The sequence below is a fragment of the Mus pahari genome, chromosome 23 (genome assembly GCF_900095145.1).
Source record: "Mus pahari chromosome 23, PAHARI_EIJ_v1.1, whole genome shotgun sequence".
NCBI classification, from domain to species: Eukaryota; Metazoa; Chordata; class Mammalia; order Rodentia; family Muridae; genus Mus; species Mus pahari.
Genome location: NC_034612.1, coordinates 38,331,434 through 38,354,131, shown reverse-complemented (window position 1 = coordinate 38,354,131; position 22,698 = coordinate 38,331,434). Strand labels below are relative to the sequence as shown.

Genomic DNA, 22,698 nt, shown 5'->3' with positions numbered 1-22,698 from the left:
CACACACACACACACACACACACACACACACACACACACACACTTATTATACAGCCCTCGTGGCCTGGAATTCTCAGCCTACCCACCTTACCCCTCACTGAGAAGCTGAGATTGCTCCATCTCTGTGCCTGGCTTTATTTCTGGAATGTGTGGACCTGAGTTTAGGAGTACCAACTTTACAATCTTACTGTGCATGTGGCTTCTCTTTCCCTTTAGCGCATTGTTATAAAGTTCTCTTTGACTCCCTTTGCAGCCACATCTCTTGGAAAAGAGTGGCTTTGGTGGTGAATGTATAGATGTTTCCTGTATGTTGATTTCTTGAAAGCACACACACACACACACACACACACACACACACACACACATACAACTTAAGTTCTGACTCTGGCCAACAAAAGCCAAACTCCCTGACATGTCTGCACCAGAACAAATGTCCCGAGTGAGCTTCAAGGGACAGTTTAGTTTTCTGAGCTAGTGTGTGAACCGACAGAGGTCAGGGTTCATGAGCAGAACCGACAGAGATAATCCCCAGGGACTGCCCTGTAATGAGTTTTAAATTAAACCATATATTTCCCCTTCACCTGGTCACATACTAGACTCCTGGCTATCTCCTAGTTGATGCAACGTGGTAAAAAAAAGAGGCAATTTCAGGCTTCCTGTGCCCCATGAGATTCCATTTCATGCCTCTTTGATGAAAGCTATATCACAGAGAATAGTTCTTGATAGTAGTTATCTAGAGATGGAATTAAGAGCATAACCTTCAGGAAGCAGCCAGACCCGGCAAGCATCGGCAGCAAAGCCAGTCTTTGTGTTGAATCACCATACAGTGCTTTTTCTATGTCAACTTCGGTTTTCTGGCCATCAATCTTCCTTCTAGTGAACCCCCAGACTTTCTGGCTCATCAGGTGTTAGCCCCCATGTCACCCTTTTGTGACAGTAAAGTCACAGAATAAACTAGACCACTGTGCCTTCTTCTCTCACATGGGCAATCATGAGAGATGCTCTTTAAATCCAGAGCTATAAACTTTCAAAGTTCCAGTCTGGCTGGGAAGCCCAGCTGACCCATATCCCTCCCCACACCAGGACACCTTAGGTTTCCCAGGTACAGAAAATGCACTAAGAACATTCCCAGGATTCCCCTGGCAGTTTGAATTTCAAGACCTCACTACTATGTCTGCAAGATGCAACAGTTTTATCTGAGCCTGCAGGAACATAACATTATGTAAGGCTCTGCAGAGCCCGGGAGAATGAACGCTTTTCTGTAAGCACCACTCACGATCCAGCACCCTGGAAGGAGAACCCGGAGCTTCCTGCTCACCAACAAAGCACACCGAAAGAGGCGAGAGAGAGGCGGGGGCCAGAGGTGGATGCTCACACCTTCTCTGCCCAGACCAAGGAGGGGGAGGCGGGGAGAAGAGAGGAAAGGCCAAGTACCGTTTTATCCAGGCACTGAAGGCAGATATAAGGCTTGCAGCAGTGATGGCCCATCCTGGCGGGCTAGCTCGGCAGCACCTGCATTCAATGAGTCGGCTGCGGTCCCTAAGCCGAGGTGCTCGCTCCCAAAGGGCCGCCCCCGGGAGCTGTCACAACTTCCATGTGGTCTCCGGACTACCTTATTTCTCCTGATAACTTCAGCGATTGCAGAGAGGAGAGGGCGGGGCGGCTGGCAAATCCTCCTGCGAGGGAGGGGCGGGAGCGGGGCAGGCGGCGGCGGCGGCGGCGGCGGCGGCGCAGCAGCAGCAGCAGCAGCAGCAGCAGCAGCAGCAGCAGTAGCGGCAGAAACAGTACAACCCAGGGCCACCTAATTTCCGGGAATCCTCAGACCCCTGCGAATGAACTGCCGCCTGACTTCCTAGCCTTTGATAGTGGCATCTCCCTGAGCAGACAGCAAGGCTGCTCCGGATACAGCACTGATTCCATACCGCGCAGACACGCCTAGAGAGGACTCGGGGCACACACAAAAGGAGACCCTCAGGGACCCAGGGGTGGAGGGTGGGCTGAGGCGTGCCAGCCCTGGCCGCCTGTCTCGCTAAGGAGATAAACACGACCAATGACAAGGTCTCTCTGCCCAGTCCACTGCCAACAGGGGGGCTCTTGGCTCATGTGCAAATCCCCATGCCCTGAACCTCATTTGAAATTATCTTTCCGTGTAAATATAATTGTTATGCCTGTAAGATCACTGCCCTCCACAAACCATTCACATATCTTTAGTACTTAAGATTAAAACTGGGGTAGGGAGCAGCTATTTCCTCTAAGCAAATGGCCTAAAAGTCTTAGGGAGTTTGAACTTCCTAGTCAACTTGTAATCTGTAATTCAAAAATAAAGAAAAGAGGCAAAAGTTTTCTTCCAGACAAAAACAAAAGAGGAGACCTTGTATTTTAAAATGTATCTATGCAACCCTGAAAATAAAATACGGAGATATTTACAAGATCAGGTGTTCAGTAGAGAAGCTACTGAAAACTCGCTGCAAGTGACCCTAAAATTTATCATCAAGAAAACCACAAAATTAGAGTTGAAAAGATGGCTTAAGAACACTTGATGCTCTTCCAGAGGACCTGAGTTCTGTTCCTCACACCTACGTGAGGCGGGGCGGCTCACAGCTCTCTGTAACTTTGGGTCTGAAGGGACCTGCACATTGTGGGATGTTCCCCTCTGGACCCCAGGTGAGGCACAGACCACACCCAAACACCTAAGTCCAAGCACAAGCCAAATGCAAAGAGATCCTTAACTAAGCAAGGCAGAGAGATGCGGTGGCTGAATCTGAATGAGGTAGAAACATCAGCAATTGCTTTGCGGGTGTTAATTGTAAGAGGAGAGGGGGAGTCCTGTGTTAGAACGAGCTAGGGCACTTTGTTAAGTTCCAGTTGGGTATTTTTGTTATTAGGTTATATAATAATGGACTCTGGTTGCTGGACCTTGGTGTTCAACCTCAGGAATGAGTCAATGGCCAGTCATATAAATGGAACAGACCTTGGTGGCAAGCTTTAGGAACGAGATCTAACAGTTCAGCAGGGGGAGAAGGGTAAATGGTATAACACACACACACACACACACACACACACACACACACACCACACCACACACACACACCACACCACACACACACCACACACACACACACAAATGCATACACACAGACATGAACGCATATACACACACACACACACACACGAATGCATACACACACACACGAACACATACACACACCACACACACATGAACGCATACACACACAAATGCATATACATACTACACACACACACCACACACACACATATCACACACACACACCACACACACACAAACACATACACACACACCACACACACACACATACCACACACCACACACACACACACACATACACACACACACACACACACACTCGCATAGCTTCAAAGTGCTGTTTTAGAGATCCGCTCAGTCTCAGCAGCCAGTGCTCATGGAGTGGGAAGCGGGAGGGTGAAGTCATTTCGACTCTGACTCTCTCCATCTGCATTTTTCTTATTAGGAACACTTTCTGGGAGAGGCAGGGGCCAGGCACAGTCCAGGCTGTGTGGAATGGGGAGCTAGGTGTGGTGTTCTGAATGGTCCCAAGAGGCTCATGTATCTGAAAGTCTGTGCCACAGACGGTGGAACTGTTTGGGAAGGATTAGCAGGTGTGGCCTTGTTGGAGGCAGTGTGTAATTTGAGACTGTGAGCCTGGGTTTCAAAAGCCCACTCCAGGCCTAGCCTTACACAGTCTCTCTATCTCCTGCTTGTGGATGAGTTGTGAGCTCTCAGCTGATGCTCCAGCGCCATACCTGCCTGCCTGTTGTTATGCCTCCCCACTGAGATGGTCATGGATTCTAATCCTCTGGAACTGTAAGCACACCCTCAGTTAAATGTTTTCTTTTTCTCAGTCGCCTTGGTCACAGTGAGTATTCATAGACGAGTAACTAAGACATGAGGTTTCTGTGGAGGTGAGATGGGCCGGGCTCTCAGAGGGGGAGATGCTCACATACCCTGACCTTGAACCTGAGTTGAGGCATCCTAGGACCTTTAAAACCATGGGAGAAGAATCACTGTGTACACAATGATGGTCTCGCACACTATAGTCAGAGTAGTGTGGGCAGGAGTTAAAAGACAAAAGTATCCTGAGTGTCTATCAGTAGAAGAAGGTTAAAAGAACATGTGTAATATATGCACTGGGATATATTAATATATTCACGTGGCTTAATACAAAGAAGCAAAAAAAAATGTTGGTAGATCCACATGCATGCCAGGCATTCTACCACTGAGCCATACCACCAATCTCAAAAGGGAGATTTGACGTGTATTACAGTATGGTTGAACTTTGAGGGCATTATCATGAATAAAATATACTTAAGCCGGGCATGGTGGCGCACGCCTTTAATCCCAGCACTCGGGAGGCAGAGGCAGGTGGATTTCTGAGTTCGAGGCCAGCCTGGTCTACAAAGTGAGTTCCAGGATAGCCAGGGCTATACAGAGAAACCCTGTCTCGAAAAACCAAAAAAAAAAAAAAAAAAAAAAGAACCAAAATATATATATACTTAAAACAAAAAAGCCAAAACCATGCTAAAGATTCTATAAGGTTAGTTGACTGTTTAGCAATCATGATTATGGGGAGGTGGGGGGTGAGGTGGGGGGAGAAAGAAATCATGATTATGTTGAGTTAGAATGTTGCAGATCCGGGGTCAAATTGTTGAGCTAGCCTTAGCCATCGCTATCCACCTCTGTGGCTGACCCACGTGGGACTTTCTGGAATATCCCAACGCACTCCTAGCTTCCACCAACTCGGAAGCTAGGGATGGTCACCAGGTCACGTCTGAGACCCATAGCAGAGATTTCCCTATTTTGATGTGAACCCCCGACGCTTTCAATTTGAAAAACACCCTGAGTTATGACTTTCTTTTGTCCCCTAACTCTTAAGACCTTCGTGGAACCATCCCCACACTGGAACACATTATGTGGGCCAAGCTAAATCTGTGTTCCCAGGCTGGGGTGAAGGAGGGGAAGGAGGAGGAGAGGAGGGCCCAGGAGAGCCCATAATTAGCATAGGAAAGAAATAAGCTGACTAAGGGGGAGGCTGGTAGTGTCCCCCGCAAGGCTGAGGCACAGGTGCTGCCTGTGGCACAGTGGCTGAGGCTCATCACAAAACCTAAGTTCACACCCCAAGGTTAAGATTTAAGACATTAATAGGGAGTCAAGTCCTATGTAAGAACATGTGATAGAAAGCCCAGGTCATGCGACAGAGTCCCCAAAGACTCAGGGAGTAACAGAAACATCTCCAATGACAGCTCTTAAATAGTCTCAAATGTGACTGGGACTGTTTGAGGTACCGGGAGTCAGCAAATTCAGACACAAAATAAAGTTGGTGGCAGCCTAGGCAGAAGGGAAGGGTGGAGGGGGAGGGTGGAGGAGGAGGGTGGAGGGCCGCTCAGCAGTCACAGAGTTTCGGTTTGTGGTTTTTTTTTTTTTTTTACAAGATCACAAGACATTGCAGGGGTCCACGCCCTCCTTCCTTGCTCTTTGAATCAGGTTCAAGTCCCCTGCCCCAATCCCCACTTCTCTCTACCTAAAGTCATGGGCTTGTGCTGACCTGTCCGGGTGCACGCTGAATGCCTACAAGCTGCACCTGCCTCCTGGCTTCTCTTTAATCCCCAGTCATTTATTCTCAGGTCTGGGTTGGGCTCAAATTCAATCCTGGGGGATTACAGTCCCGCAGATGTGAGGCTGTGAGTGTGTCAGGAAGCACACAATGTCTAGGTTTCTGCAATTATTCCCTGCGATTGATATATAGACTATTTTCACCAGCTGGGTGTTCAGCTGGCTTTTGGCTCTTCGGCTTGTAATGCTGGGGCTGGGGAGACGGCTCAGCGGTTAAGAGCACTGGCTATGCTTGCCACTGCGACTGACACACATTTGGTTCCTGTCACCCACATGGTGACTCACAACTGTCTGAAACTCCAATTCCAGGGGATCTGATTCCCTTTCTGACCTCCACAGGCACTGCACATATGTGTTCACATGCATATAGGTACTCATACACATTAACAAAAATCATTTTAAAAGTTTGATTTTTTTTTTTTTTTTAAAGACAGGGCATAGTCAGTATGTAGCCCTGGCTGGCCTGAAACTCTATATAGATCAATCTGGCTTTATAACTCCAGAGCTAAGATAATTATGAATGATACCCCATGGGTTCTGGGAACCCAACCTGGGCTTTCTGGAAGAACTGTAAGTGCTTTTAACCGATGAATCCTCTCTCCAGCCCCATGAATCCTCTCTCTATCCCCCTGGAAACGGAAGCCAAAATGAACTCTTTCAAATGTTCTTGGTCCTGGTATGGCACGGCAAGAGAAAAGTAACTAGCACAATGTCTGAACGACACCCTCACCACAGCTGGGCACAACCACACAAAACCACGTGGTTGTTGGTCCGCAAACAATTCCAATTCATTTCCCGAAGCTTGGAAAGCAAGATCCTGAACTACGTACATCAGTATAGAAGCACACACCGGGTTATTTATTTCGTTTTTACATCTGACAGCAAGAGATGTCAACAAAGGCATTTTCGCTCTCTTTCCTGATGTACTAATGATACATTTTGCAAGGTACCAATTTTTTTTCTTTCAAAGACCAGAAAGCCATCATACTTTGCAAACATGACATGACAACATTCTCCCTGCATGATGAATATATCGATACACACTGTCAAAAAGAGTTAAGCTCCTGTCTTCTGAAAATGGCCTGTTAAGCAAAACAAGGTATATGTGTGTATGGGGTGGGGGAAGCATCCCCAGAGGGACTGTGGCGTTGCCACACAGGTTAGCTGGTGGCCTCATTAAAAACTCAGGTTTCGGGCAACCCGATTAATAACCCGGCCTTGCTGTGAAGGACAAGAGGCATGTTTAATATGCCGTCTGTGGCTTGGACTGTACCTCAGTAGAGGGCGGGTCCAGTTTTCTTCATTCCAGGACACAGCACGGTCGGTTCACTCACAGTGAACCAACGACGAAGGGGGCTCTCCTTGCTTTCGTTTCTCCTTTCACTAGCTTTCCTGAGCACGGCTTAACAAGTGTGCGTTCCCTGACTGACAACGCCTCTGCTTAGAGTCTTTGGCTTTATAAAGATAGGAAGCCGATACATGCTCAGTAGAAACTTTGTTTACTGCGTCACTTGAATTTGTGTCTTTCCTTGGGTTGGCCACCTGCAGCTCAGTCCTCTAGTATGATGCTAACTAGTGGTAATGGCTCTAGCTTCCAGTTAGCCTTGTGGCCATGACAGGAGTCACATCTCCAGTAATGATGTGACCATGCTAGGATAGCAACCGTGTTAGGTATGATAAATGCACTGCTGGTGTATAATATCCTTTAACATCGTGTTTATAGGGCTGTTGCTTCAACACAGAGCCTTGTGTGTAACAAACATTTTACACCCAGACAAATATTTTCAACTTACACTCTGTTTATCAGACATGGCCCTCACAGTAAGTACCTGTCATAGTTAGCTTCAGCTGTCAGTTTGAAACAGACCTTGAGTCGCCTGGGAAGAGGGAACCTCAGCTGAAGAACTGGCCCAGAGAATTGCCCAGAGAAAATGCGTTTATGTCTGTGGAACATTTTCTTAATTGCTAATTGATGAAGGGAGGGCTCAGCCCACTGTGGGTGGTGCCATCCCTAGGCAGGTGGGCCCGCAACCTATAAGGAAAGTAGTGGCACAAGCCAGAAGAGAGAGCGAGCCAGTATACAGCATTCCTCCACGGTCTCTGCTTCAGTTCTGGCCTTGGCTCCCCTCAATGATGGACCGAACCCTGTAAGCCCAATGAAACCTTTCCTCCGCGAGTCCCTTTTATGCTGATGTGTGACAGCATATCATGTGACAGCACCGCTACCTAACACATCCCATCACTATCACCATGTCTAGGGTGTCTCAACAGCCTCCAGACTGACCTGCCGCTCCCTTGAGCCTCTCTTGAAATCCTATCCTCCAACCAGTTGCCAGGGTGACTGTCTAAGGATGGAAATCGCATCCTGTGCTAGCACCACTGAACGGCATTTACGGCAGTTAAGACATCATTCCACAGACAGTGAGTGAGCACAGCGCTTGAATTTCCTCCCTGCTGCCCTCCTTGTTCATGATGGTCCAGTGAGGCCTTCACTTCCCCTCCCCCTTTCCATTCCCTTCCCATTTCTCCACGGGTGGTCCTCCTCCCCCCAGTCTCCTTTCAGCTTGCACATCACACATACAACTGGATTATATGGACACACAAATACTTTTGTGTATCTATGGACAATCCAGGGTCTGCAAATCAACAAAAACACGCTTGATTTGTCCTGAGTTTGACTTATTTATGTTTGATGATATCCTGTTTATTCACTCTTCTATGAAATGATGATATTCCTTTTTGAGGGGGTAGGAGGGTCTGCGACAGGGTCTCACTGTGTAGCCTTGGCTGTGCTGGACCTCCCTGTATATACGGTAGGCCAGGCTGGCCTCAGACTCACAGAGACCTGTCTGCCTATACCTTTCGCTGGGATTAAAGTTGTGTGCCACCACATCTGGCTAACTTTATTTTTCTTTGAGGCTAAATTTTTTGGGGAACCAGCACGATGGCTGAGTGGGTATGTTGAACCATCATGCATGCTGGAATATGGCCCATATGAGGGTAGTGGTAGATGATTGTCAGGTTGAATTCAGTTTGCAAGCGTTTTATTGGCAATTTTTGATTCTTTGTGCATCGGGAAGGTTGGCCTATAATTTTATTTTCCTTCCTTTTCCCTCTTCCTTTATTGTGTCATTATCTTGTTTTAATATCAGAAAAATACTGGCCTCATAAAATTAACTTAGAAGCATTCCTTTCTATTGTAGTCTCTTTTATTTTATGAACCAGTTCTAGGGATGACAGTATCAGCTATTTAAACATCTGGTAGAATTCAGCTGTGAATCCATCTGGGCTACAACTTTGGTTTAGTTTGTTTGTTTGTTTGTTTGTTTGTTTTTGTAAAAGACATTTTGTTACTACTCCAGTCTCACTGTGTGCATCAATCTGTTTATAACTCTTTTGTTGAATCTGGGTAGGTCTAGAAACTCATCCATCTTTTTCTTGCTGTCCTGATTGCCCTTGGTGTCTGTTGTAATGCCTCCTTCTTCAACAGAGCCTCCATGATTTGGATCTTCTCTTTCTTTTGGTTAGTATAGGATTTATCAATCTCATTTATCTTATCAGAAAATCAACTCTGCTTTGCTGATTTTTTTTGTATTGCTCTTTTTACTTCCATTTCATTAATCTCTGCCCTCATTTTTATTAGTGATTCTTCACTTACTTAGCTTAGCTTGTTCTTAATCTTGAAGACCTTAAGAAGCACTGAGTTTTCATTTGAGATTTCTCTGATTTTAAAAGAATATTCATTTCTATATTTTTATGCATATGAGTACTTTGCCTGTATGGCTGCAAAACACATATGCAGTGCTTGAGGAACCCAGAGAGAACAGCAGAGCTCCCAGAACTATGGTTGGGAGCTGCCCATTTAGGGGGTAGTGGACTGAGAGAGATAGCCCCAGAGACTCTGAAGGGACAGCTTTGCCTGCTCCTGGGCACCAGGCCCCTGTCACTAGCCGCAGCCCCCCATAGATATATGGCCATCAAATCACGTAAGGGCAACACCCCAAGTCCTCCACATGTAGATAAGGAAAAGGATGGACGTGACCTGTGTGGTCACATAGGCTCAAGACAGATTGCCATTCTAATGAGATACCTAGAGGCATGGAGGGTTTAGCCAATAAGCTTTCCTTCCTAGACATTCCTCCCTGCAAAAGGTATTTAATCTCAGGCCCACCCTATAAAGTGGGGTATGGTTTTACACATCCACTTTCCACCATGACAATAAATGCCTTAAAACCATAGATCGCCTCTTTTCATCGAGATCCAGCATGGGGAGCCACAGGGATGGCCTTTGCCTACAGAGCTAATGTCTAATCTCCGTAGAAGGCATCTCTGTACTCTGAGCCATGACCGCTACTAAGCCCAAGCCAAGCCCACCACACAGGACCAGCTGGAGCTCCCTTCCCACTTCCAACCCCCGTTGGGCCCAGATTCTGTTCTCAGCTCTTCCAGGACTTCCTGCAATGCCTGAGTATCCAAGAGCCTGGGAACTCCACAGCCCCATCCATCCCTCGTACCTCAGACTGCACCTTCCTACCCCTGAGTGGTGTCCTGGGGCTTCCCAATGGCCCAACACATGCCATGGGGTAAGCACAGTCAAACTTCCCAAGTCCTGCCTCCCTGAGTGGCTGTGCCCTGTGGCAGAAGAGACACGGGACCCACAACCCTACACCCATGTAGGTGCTGGGAACTGAACCTAGGTCCTCTGCAAGAGCAGTCAGTGCTCTTAATTAATAAGGCGTCTTTCCCACCCTAATGACTTATGTTTTCAAATGTGAGCTACTTTATGGAAGGTGCCCTGGGTGTCTGAGAAGAATGCATGTTTTCTGGTTGCTCTGTCAAATACCCTGGTAGATGTCTGCTAAGTCCACTTAAACTACAATGTCACTTAACTCTGATTTTTAATTGATTTTGGAATGTGTGTATGTTCTGGTTGATTTGCCTACTGGCATTGAGGTCACTACATTATTAACATGTAGCGATCTCTCTATGATACAATGCCTGAGAGTCTTTGTCTAGTCTTGTTTGGCATTAAAAATATCTCCTGAACTGGGCATGTTGGGCACACCTTTAATCCCAGCACTCGGGAGGCAGAGGCAGGCAGATTTCTGAGTTCGAGGCCAGCCCGGTCTACAAAGTGAGTTCCAGGACAGCCAGGGCTATACAGAGAAACCCTGTCTTGAAAAACCAAAACAAACAAACAAACAAACAAACAACAACAAAAACCTCCTGTACCTGCATGGCCAACTTCTTTCCTAGGTTTAGAGACCTTTCTGCTATGATCCATACATTTGGTTTGTAAACAAAGTCCTGTTGGTCTTGTAAGCCTGTTCATTCTTTATTTTACTTTTGTCATTGTCTGAATGGTCTAACGTATTCCTTCTGTCTCACATCCCTAATGTTCTGTCTTCTGCTTGATGCATTCTATTGGTGAGGCTGTCCACTGAGTCTATTGATGTACTGAGCCTCTTATTTCTAACACTGATTTAATATTTTTCTCTCTTTCTTGCTACATCCTGCACAGACCCAAGGGACTTGGACCTGACAGGGGTGGAGGGCAGCCTGAGAATGAATAGACAGACACACACAAGAGGGGGGAGGAGAAGAGAGAGGAAAGAGAGGAGAGAGAGGGGGGAGAGAAAGGCAAGAAGAGAAAGGGAGAGAAGCAGAGACAGACAGGATCACATGGGGCTGGTCTGAACTCTCTGCTGGAGAAAATACAGCACTCTGGAAGTTCACTATAGAGTTGACAGTGAGGTGGGGTTATTATTATTATTATTATTATTATTATACACATCAGGACAAGGAGGAGGGATTATTGCACACAGATCAAACAGGGAGGCAGGGTTATTTTATACAGTGAAACCTGGGGGCAAGTTTAGCTAATTGGGTAGGAGCCACCTCTGTATGGGAGCAGTCACTGGACCATCAGAGTCAGGGTGTGTGTAGGGGGAGCCACAGTGGGCATTTTCAGTACACACTGTCAACATGGGGTGGGGGGAGAAAGCTCTAGTGGACATTTTGCCACACACCACCCTGTCAATACTCTCGCATGGACCAGAGGGAGATTTTGCCATTTCCTTGAGGCTTTGGGGTTCCTCGGCACGGCCATGCCAATGTCACAACACACTTCCCTCATTCAGCGCGACTTCTGCTCCCTGTACTTTATGAGATCCCTCTGTGACATCCTGCATTGATGCCCCCATTTCACTCAGAAAGACACGGATCCACCAATCTGTGACAGATGTAACTCAGTACCGAACTCTAACGGGCCTTCTGTGAGCCCTCTTCTTGTCTGGGACTGGTCTGTGGGGTCTTGTCCTTGGGGGAGAGCTATAGCAAAACCCGCTCATATCTGATCACACCGGCCTGCCTTCTGTAGTAATCCTGAGAAGTCCGTTTAGGAAGAGCCCCCACAAGTGTGGTTCTCTCTTCATAGTGACCTCCTCCCCTCTGCCCCATTGCCCAGTGGCTCCTTGGCTACCAATCCTCAGCTGTCTGCTGTCATGGAGGGAGCTAATCTTCCTGCCTGTTACAGAAGTCCTGATGCTTATCCTAACAGTCTTACCTTATCATCTAAGTGTCAGGATGATTTTTCTTCAATAGAAGGACAGATTGTACCTGGCAGAAGCCCAAACCTTGACACAATCTTTTCTGCTTTCTTCATTTTGCTCGCATGATTCAAATTGAATTTTAAATTTGCTCCATCAATTCATGTATTCAAAGCTGTCCTCTGTATGTCATCCCTTTATCCCCCCACACAGACATGTACCAAGGGCCTCTGGGCCAGGCCAGGCCTTATGACATTTCTTCTTCACTGAGATGGGCTCTGTGCCTGAGGTTGAGGGGTGGCGTTCACCCTGCCTGACGTGTCAGGGTTCTAGGAAAGGTTTGACGAGGAAGAGCAGATGACCGTCTCTCTTTCCAGGGGGCTAAGCATCTTTCTAAACTACAGGGTGGCTTTCTGGGTCCTGAGGCTTCTACATGGATTCACCTGGCCACAGCATCCCTGCACTAAGGCATGCTTCCATGCCTAAACCTTAGGAGGATAAACAGCCATCAGTGGCCGGAGGGCTCTAGCGACAGTAATGGAGAATACTGGGACCAAGCTGGACCACTGTGGGGATGGCGTGGGACTGGGGAAAGGCTAAAAGAACTCTTTAGCCCTGCCTGTTTCTGAAGGATATAAAAAGACAATAAGAAAATACCAACCAACGAAGCACTAAGGACCCTTAACTCGGTCAGGGTTTCTATTCCTGCACAAACACCATGACCAAGAAGCAAGTTGGGGAGGAAAGGGTTTATTCAGCTTACACCTCCATATTGTTGTTGATCACCAAAGGAAGTCAGGACTGGAACTCAAGCAGGTCAGGAAGCAGGAGCTGATGCAGAGGCCATGGAGGGGTGCTGCTTACTGGCTTGCTTCCCTTGGCTTGCTCAGCTTGCTTTCTTATAGAACCCAGGACCACCAGCCCAGGGATGGCACCACCCACAAGGGGCTCTTCCTCCTTGATCACTAATTGAGAAAATGCCTTACAGCTGGATCTCATGGAGGCATTTCCTCACCTGAAGCTCCTTTCTCTGTGATAACTCCAGCTTGTGTCAAGTTGACACACAAAACCAGCCAGGACAACCCTCTTAGTTATCCCTGGCACATCTGCTTTTGGACCATCTGCTCTGCTGGGATAGGTTAGGCCACAGGGATATCACAGGCACCTGTGCCGGCTCTGAGTGTCACCACCCAGGAAGCAGAAACTGCCTCCAGAGGATAGTCTACAGCCACAGAAGCAGCGAGACAAGATGAGGCCTTCTGGGTGGCCCCCAGGAGAACATGGGGGCGTAACCTGGTGTGCCTCACACCAGTGGTCACATCTGCAAACTGTCCTAGGAGGCCCCTGAGATTGTCTCTCACAGCCACAAGCAGTGACCTCAACGCCTGTGCTTGATCTCATTCCCTGCCGGACCCTGGAGCCCAGGGTAGTGCCCCAGCCACCAGGAATCCCTGAAGAAAACGAAGACTTAGACATCTCTAACCACGAATGGGGTTTAAATGAATCTTAGCACCAGTGGTACGGCCCAGTAGGGCAGCCCCCAACTGTATTGTTTCAGCTAGATATTTTTAGGTTACCAACATTATTAGAGCAGGAGATTCGGGTCTTTTGTCAGCTAGAAATACCTGTCACTGGCAAGGGGCTTAAATGGAGATAGCATAAATGGCCAGGGCCCGGGCTGGAGCTGGGGCTGGAGTCAGGGCTGGGGGCTGGGGGTGGGGGTGGGTTGGAGGTTGGGACCAGGGCCGGGGCAGGGGCTAGGAGCTGCCACATTTTATCTCCCAGCCTCTGATAAGGCTGTGTCTCTTGGAAGCCCTGGCTGTCTGCAAGATGCCCCCAGCAAGAAGTCAGCACCTCTGTAGGGTGCTCAAGTCCTCAAACGTCAGGGCTTGCGAGGAACAAACCATGCAGAACAGTTATTGCTAGGAATAAGGGGTGTGTGTGGGGGGGCTTTATTTTAATCTACAAGCTTCTGAGGGGATCCAGACAGTTTTTAAGGGGCTTGCGCTATCATATATGACCCCCCCAACCACATTTGATGTGTTATGTGTTCTAAAACGGCAGCAGGACCTCAAAAGCACACATTACATGATCTTGACAAAGCTACTGCCTTCCAGATAGAAGGGAAGGGACAGGTCAGATCCCGGTCACAGAAAGCTGGTGTATTTTACCAAGGGATGGTGATTTCCTAAGTTCAGACAACTGGGGCAGGGCTGTGGGCAGAGCTTCCCCCCCCCCCGGCAGGAACAAAGAAATGGAACTCAGTGTTGCTTCATTTTGTCACCAAGACCTTTTTTCCACTGGAAGAAAAGCTGTCTTTCCCTGGTAGGTTTCAGCTCATAGAATATATTCACACAAAGGAGACGCTTTATAAATACCCCCCAGTAATTTTCCCCTTTTACTTTGGGGATTTTCCCATGATGTAATAATAATAATAAAAAAAAAACCATACACCAAAAATGTTCATTAGCTTAAAAGCATTTTTTTTCATACTCTACCCCCTTTCCAGGTTTAATTATATCCAATGTAGGTCACGTGGCTTGAAGATGAGCCTCGGATCTGCCCCTGAAGTACGTGTGTGTTTCTCATGAGGAAGTTGCCCCAATGCAAGAATGTTAAGGACCACTGCTTTCTCTGTGTGCGGGCAGTGTGTGGCTCTCCAGGACTGCTGGTGCCAAACTGAAGGACCCGGAAGCTTCCGGGCCTCCTGGGGGCTGGGCCTCCTTTCCTTCTTGCAGACAGAGAAGGTGGATCCCCTTCATCAGCACAGCCCGTGCTGGGTGTTCCAGGGGAGCGTACACGCCCTCTACCCCCGCGTAAGCACCTTTGGGTGGATCTAAAACACAGAGCATGAGCTGTTTCTGTCATCTTAAAGAGGGGAAATTAGACAGTGGGGCTGCCAGGGCAGGGATCCAAAGCGGAAGCCCGGGATGAAGAATTCCCTGTGTGGAGAGTTATAGTGTCAGAGCCATAAGCCCTTTCTTTGTCTGAGCGTTGAAGGTTTCCCCTCTAGCCCATGGTGCTTGTCCCAATGTGGTTTCTGTTGCTGTGATAAAACAGTGACAAAAAGCAGCTTGGGGGTGGGGGTACTTATTTCAGGTTCCAGGTTCTAGTTCATTCAGAACCTAAAAAAAGCACACATTCCATTATCTAGACAAAGCTTTTGCCTTCCACATAGAACAGAAGGGACAGGTCAGATCCTGGGTCACAGAAAGCTGGTGTAGTTTAGAAGGCAGACAAGGCAGGAACTCAAGGCAGGAACCTGGAGGCAGGAGCCGATGCAGAGCCCGTGGAGGGGTGCTGCTGACTGGCTTGCTCCTCATTGCTTGCTCGGCCTGCTTTCTTATGCAGCCCAAGATCACCTCCCAGCGGTGGTGCCACTCACAATGAGATGCTCTCACATCAATCATTAATTAGGAAAATGCCCCACGATCATGAATGGAGGTCCATTTGATGGAGGCCACTCCTCACTTGGGGCTCCCTCTTCTCAGACTCTGGATCAAGTTGACAATAACTAACCAGCAGAGGGCGATTGCGGAGGTGATAGACATTTTAAGAGCCTTGGCAAAAGGCTGACCAGATACTGGGGTCCAGCCCCTTCCTCTCTTTTGCTTTCCGGCAGACATGAGCTAAGCCGCTGGCTTCAACAAGCTTTCTCTGTCATGATGTGTTCCCACATCACAGGCGCCACAGCGACACACAAAGGCCAGAGACTTCTAAAGCTGTCGCTCAAAATAAGCCTTCCCTGAATGGCAGAGGGCGGCGGTGACTACTGAAACCTGCAGGCATCTTCTCGGGAGTCATTCACCCATTCTCTCTTACGGGTGCTCCTCCCCGTTCCTCCCCGCTCCTCCCTGCTCCTCCCCTCAGGGAAACTTCCCGTTCTCTCCTGCAGCAGGGCACCCAGATGGCTCTCCGGACACCTCAGAGTGTGAAAAGGTCTACTCTGGTTTGAACTTGATTCCCCCAAATTCAAATATTGCAAACTTAACCCACAACTCAACCGTACTAGGAGGTGGGTGGTGTTTAGGTCACAGTGGATATGTGATGAAAGGTTCTCCAAGTTAGGTTTTCCTTTTAGCCTCCCTGTGTTCTTCAATAAAATGCCCATGTGAGACACTAACACCATCACCCTGATATCTCAGCCTTCAAAACTGATAGAAACAGTTATCTTCATTATAAGTTATCCAGGCTCAAGTATTTTGTTACAGTATCCCCAAACAGAATCGAATTAGATGAATTTTCCCCTTTTCCTTTAGGCACTTACATCTACTTAACAATGTTCCTTTGACTACCAAGCTCACCATAGGGCGGGCAGTGATAGATGCACACAATTTTCACGTCACTTGGACATATGATTGCCATCTGCCATGATCTGTCTGTTTGGGATGAGAGCAAAGCAAGCCGGTGAAATAGGAAGCCAAACCATCTTTTCTATGTTTAGATTTACATTATTTTTACTTGTGCGAGTGTTTTACCTGTACACATGTATGGGTGTGTATGCGCCATGCCTAGTGCCCACGGAGGACAGGAGGGGCATTGGATTCCATGGAACTGGAGTTATGGGGTTGTGAGCCTTCGTGTGGGCACTGGGAAGTGAACCCAGGTCCTCTCTAAGAGCAATGAGTGTTCTTAACTTCTGAGCCATCTCTCCAATCCAAGAACAAATGTCTGCCTTCGTGGCTGATCCCATAGTCAACTTTACCCATTGATACACCACAGCAGTCAGTCAGTCTACACCCCTCTGCCTCCCGGCACAGCCCGGCGTTCCAACTGTTCTCTTGCTCAACTATTGGGCTGCTGTCTTCCCTCCCATCTGACGCTACCCTGCCAGGCCTCCCTTCCTTGAGGCTGCCCTTTTCCAGGTGGCGTTGCCAATCATTTAGAGTGTGCCCTAGTTTGGGGGGAATCTGCTTTCTGTTCCCATGCTTTGGCTTGACTTAATCTCAGGAACGAGGTCAACTCCGTTAGGGAAAGAGCTGTGTCTTCGTGACACGTGGCCTGTGAGGGGCCACGGCGGGGACTCAGTCTTTCCCAGACCCCATGTCAGGTGAAACGTGCTGGCTGGTGGGTTTAAGGGCACTGGCACTATCCACCTGACTTCATGTCCTGCATCTCAGAGCAAGCACCCCAGGAGCCCAAATAACAGTGTTCTCGGAATCTAATTTCCACTGTTTCTACTTTAGTGTGTGGTGTCTCTCTGATGGAGGTCCCCAAGCAGAGATCAGTTCTCTTCCTTTTGCTCCTCTCTGAGCACATCTCCATACCTACCCAACTTATTTCCCAAACATCTCTCCACCCACCCACCAACATCCCCCCATCTCCATGCCCCCCATTCCCACGCCCCATCTCCACACCCCCATTTCCACGCCCCCAATCTCCACGCCCCCCATCTCCACGCCCCTATCTCCACGCCCCCCAATCTCCATGCCCCCTACTTGGGTCTAGGCCCTGCACCTGCAGCCATGCAGGCTCCTGCCATGGGTCCCTTCTGGGTTCTGTCAGATTCTGTCCAGATGCACAGCTGCTCAGGGCACCCTACACTCAGAGGCTTCTCTTCTGCTCCTAGCAACCAGCCTCCCTGTTGGGATTCAGACCATGGACAAACAGCTTTTCTCTCTCGCTCTTCCCCCCTCTGCCCCCACCTCCCACCCATGGGCGACTTCCCTGACCTCCTTGCTTGGAACCAGGGAACCCACCTGAGAGCTGCTTCCCAATAACCCTGCCTTTATAGACTCCAATCTGGCTTGAACTGGCTCATTTCATCGTGGGAGAGGACCTATCACTTCCCATCCTGGTACATGTTCTAAGGCCCTGCTTCCCGACCCCAACTCCCCAGCCCAGGGCTCCACCTACTTCCCTTAGGTATGGTCCACGGAGCTGCTGTAACCCTTCCCACTGTAGTGGGTTGTTTGTTTGTTTTTTTTTTCTTTGCCTCGACCTCCTGGCAATGCTTCTCTAGGACCCCTTTCTTCCTACTCTGCACACAGCCCACTTCCCAGAGAGAGCCACGCGTCCCAATATTGCTTTTCACACTGGCACCCGTGACCTGATCAACCCCCTCACAAGAGGGCGCGAAGGGTGGCCTGCCAGCTCTGTGCTGTATCAGCCGTGAATAGTTTCAGCTCGGAGCAGGACCTGGATGGAGTTGGGATAGACAGTCATCTCTATGGAGCGACAGTATTTCAAGCCATTTCCCTGCGTTCTCTCGAGTTTCCCTCATAATGGACTAATTTTACAGACAAAGGGCATTGAAACAGAAGATGCTGGTGAGCAGGCCTGACTGAGCTGGGTTTCTGCTCTTCCATCCTGTGCTTTCTCTACTGGGTCTCTTCTTACGCTCCTGGACTAAGTTTCAGTCCCGGTTCCGATCACTAGATGGCTGCAGAATGTCACGGAGAACACAGACCGCAGTGTTAGCGTCCCTGCCTTAGCTCCCAGACCTGCTCCGGTAACTTTAGCCAAAGGAACTCATTTGTCTAAACAAGGCAGAGAACGTGACCAGGGCAGGGTTAACAGGAAACACTGTGTGATTAGCGCCTGCCTAGAGACTGGGACGGACAGAGCGAGCTCATGGTATGTGCTGCACGCATCACAGTATTTACCTACATGGTGTCAAATCCTTCCTGTTCACAGAGCTAGGGGATTTAGCCCTCTGCATCTTTTCCTTGTCACAATTACAGATGTCACCTCCACTGTGTCCAGGCTCCTCTGTCTGCCCTATAATTACCTCCTGCTCCTGCTCCTTCTGCCCCTGGGTACCGGCTCCCCCCTGAATCTGGACAGAATCCCAGATGCCTGTCCTTTTAGGACTCCGGCTACATTTCACTGGCTGCCGAAAGGACTCTCCAACCACAGAGGCTAATTTTGGATTGTTCCACGCCCCCTATTTTCTTCACCAATTCTCTCAAAAATCAATGTTGATTTTTCTGGAAGAGCCTACAGACACGGAGGGTCACAGTTCTTCCCCAGCATGAGGAAACTGTTAACACGTAAACTCCCTTTGTTCTTCCCTCATTGGTGAAGGTTGAGCGTTCATGAACTCATCTCCTCGCATGCATTCTCTCTAGGAGAATAAGTAAGCCATCGGACAAGGAAGCTAACGAGGAGATCAACACGTCACAACTCGCTGAATCAGAGCAACCTGCAGAGGGATGGATGCGGGCGCAGGAATCCCCTTCCTCCTGGGAAATCTGCACCTTGAAACTGCTCTCTACAAAGACGAAGCCGGTGTAAGACATGTCAGTTCAGATAGCAGGACAAACTCACCACGGCAGGAGCGCATTCACACCTCGGAAACCATCATCCGCCAACTGAGAGTAACGAGTGTCCATCATCAGAGTCTTGTTGTTCATTCTGATACCAACATGACAGAAGCCGGAGGCTGGCCCTCCAAAGGGGTACCGCAAGAGAGGCTGGGGTGCTGCTGCTATTCTTCCTTATAAGGAACAGTGACGGTGGGTGCTGGAGACTCAGATAGCTCAGAGGTTAAGAGTTAAGAGCACCACTGGTTAGAATGTAGGTTCAATTCCCAGCACTCTACAATAGTCTACGGCTTCTGATCCAGGGAATGATGCCCTCTACTGGCTTCCTCAAGCACTACATGCACATGGCTCACAGAAATACATGCAGGCAAATACTTATACACATAAGAAATAGCGGGGCAGCGGAAACGGAGGAGCGCTAGATACCACTTCCCAACTGTGCATCCACACTTACACCAGCGCCTGTGGGCGCTGGCTTTCTCTTCTGCCATCTGGAAGACCCTCTCATGCTCTTAGCTGTCTGGCCCAGCTCTGAGGCCTCATGTGCTAGAACCCAGTCAACATTCTGCATCCAGTTCTGCAAGTTCAAAGCAATAGGCACCATGCCAAATAAGTGATCTATTAAAAGTATTTGTTATATGTCATGACACAAAGGTCCTATAAGAATCTCGGGTCAACCACTTGGTTTTTTTTTTTTTTTTTTTGGCAAAGCAAGAAGCAGGCTACTTTTATTGTGTAGACCAGTGGCCCTCAACCTTCCTAACACTGTGACCCCTTAATACAGTTCCTCATGCTGTGGTGACCCCCAGCCATAAAATTATTTTCATTGTTACTTCACAACTGTAAACTTGATACTGTTATGACTCATCCATGTCAGATAAGCAGGATATCTGACAGGTGGCCTCGGTGACAGGGTCATTCAACCCCAAAGGGGCTATGACACACAGGTTGAGGATTTATTTAGTCCATGAGTCCACTCATTTGTTCCCCAACACCGTACCATGCAGAAATAAGCTGCAACAAATCCTTTAGCCGAACTAGATGGACTACAGAAGACACTGCCTCCTGTCCCTTTTACAAGATTTTTCTCTGTCAGTAGGCGAATCTTAGGGTTTCCTATCAAGCATGGACTTGCCTCCCCTTCTTTTCCAAGCGATTCATCTTTTCCTGAGCATTCCTCATTATGGACTTGGGCCTCCTCACCGTTCTAGTGTCCATAAGACTGAAATCATCTCATGGACTTCATGAACTGCGTCTGGCTGCAGAGGGAAAGGGAAAACTCTAAGCCTCTCCCACTAACACTCCCTAGCAACAGTGGCCTGTGGGAAAGCACTGCCATGGCCGTCCATGTTGGCACCAAGTGTGGTGATTTGAATATGCTTGACCTATGGGAAGTGGCACTATTAGGCGGTATGGCCTTATTGGAGTAGGTGTGGCCTTACTGGAGGGGCGTGGCTTTACTGGAGGAGGTGTGGCTTTATTGGAGGAGGCGTGGCCTTATTGGAGCGGGTGTGGTCTTGTTAGAGGAAGTGTGTCACTGTGGGTGGGTTTTGAGGTCTTCTCCTAAGCTCCACCCAATGTGGAAGAGTGCCTCCTTCTGGCTGCTTTCAGACCAAGATATAGAACTCTTGGGTCCCCCAGCACCATGTCTGCCTACATGCTGCCACGCATGCTTCTGGTCATGAGTGGACTGAACCTCTGAAACTGCAAGCCAGCCCCAGTTAAATGCTGTTCTTTATAAGAGTTGCCTTGGTCATGGTGTCTCTTCACAGCAATGGAAACCTAACTAAGACACAAAGATTACACACCTCATTTTCCCAAACTGCCTGCTGACCTTTTCCAAGTCCCAACTTTTTATTTTTTTTTTTAAAGATTTATTTATTTATTATATGTAAGTACACTGTAGCTGACTTCAGACACTCCAGAAGAGGGCGTCTGATCTTGTTACGGATGGTTGTGACCCACCATGTGGTTGCTGGGATTTGAACTCTGGACCTTCTGAAGAGCAGTCGGGTGCTCTTACCTACTGAGCCATCTCACCAGCCCCCCAACTTTTTATTTTTTTAGACTTTGTTCTTCATCAATATCCAGTTTCACTTTTACTTTCACACTCATGCTCTCTAGCAGCTGTGTGTGTGTGTCTGTATGTGTGTGTGTGTGTGTGGGTGTGTGTGTGTTGTGTGCTGGAGATAGAACTCATGGGTTTGCACATGCTCAGCAAATCTCTACCACTGAGCTCTATCCAGTCTCTCTTACTATCAATTTTTTCTAAACTCTTAGTTTCTTCAAAACAACAAATTGCATTATGACCATCCCAGATCCTTGATATCTCAAGATTTTTTTCCAGAAGAATTCATTAAATCTCGATGGTTTTGAAGACCCCAGATTACAACAGTTCCTTGCTCTATACTCAGACCTTATTCCCCTTTCTTCTCAGATTTCCTTATCTCTTCATGGATAGAAGGGAGCTCTCCTTGGCACCTCTCTCTTTCTTTTCTTTAAAGATCAAAAAGTATTTTAAAGCCGGGCGGTGGTGGCGCACACCTTTAATCCCAGCACTCGGGAGACAGAGGCAGGCAGATTTCTGAGTTAGGCCCGCCTGGTCTACAAAGTGAGTTCCAGGACAGCCAGGGCTATACAGAGAAACCCTGTCTCAACCCCCCCCCCCCCAAAAAAAAAAAAATTTAAATCCTGAGCCTGTAGGTGTGTCTGTGTATGGGTTTGTGCATGTGAGTGCAGTGCCCACAGAGACCAGAAGAGGGCGCCAGATTCCCTGGACTGACAGAGTTGGGAGCCACTTGATGTAGGTGCTGGGATTTCGATGTTTACATGTAATCATTTGAATCTCTTGTTGAAATCGCTCACATTGCAATGCCTTTAATGACATTAGCAGTTCTTTCTCTGAGTGTGTGTGTGTAGAGATGTGGCTCAGGGGCTAGAACACTAGCGGTCCTCAGCACTCACTGCCACCTGTACTTCCGGTTCCAGGGGATCTAGCGCCCTCTCTTGGCCTCTGTCGGCACTGTGTGTATATTCCTCGGACATACATGCAGGTGAAAATCCATGCACTTGAAGTAAGTAACCTACTTAGAAAATGCCCTCTATGGGGCTCAAGGCTGTTTCTTTTCTTTTCTTTTCTTTTCTTTTCTTTTCTTTTCTTTTCTTTTCTTTTCTTTTCTTTTCTTTTCTTTTCTTTTCTTTTCTTTTCTTTCTT

The 22,698-nt window shown here is 48.2% G+C and overlaps 1 protein-coding gene across 5 annotated transcripts in view; it reads right to left on the bottom strand.

Moving 5' to 3' along the window:
- Mtus2 (microtubule associated scaffold protein 2) overlaps positions 1-22,698 on the bottom strand; it is a 360,212-nt gene that overhangs the window by 43,405 nt on the left and 294,109 nt on the right. Inside the window, exon 1 of one of the 5 annotated variants that reach the window (XM_021222673.2) lies at positions 1,435-1,667. The exons of the other annotated variants lie outside the window; for them this stretch is intronic. Within the exon in view, the coding sequence (XP_021078332.1) occupies positions 1,435-1,488 (54 nt within the window). The 5' untranslated portion in view covers positions 1,489-1,667. Of the gene's footprint in view, positions 1-1,434; positions 1,668-22,698 lie in introns of those variants that run through there. 5 annotated transcript variants of the gene reach the window in all.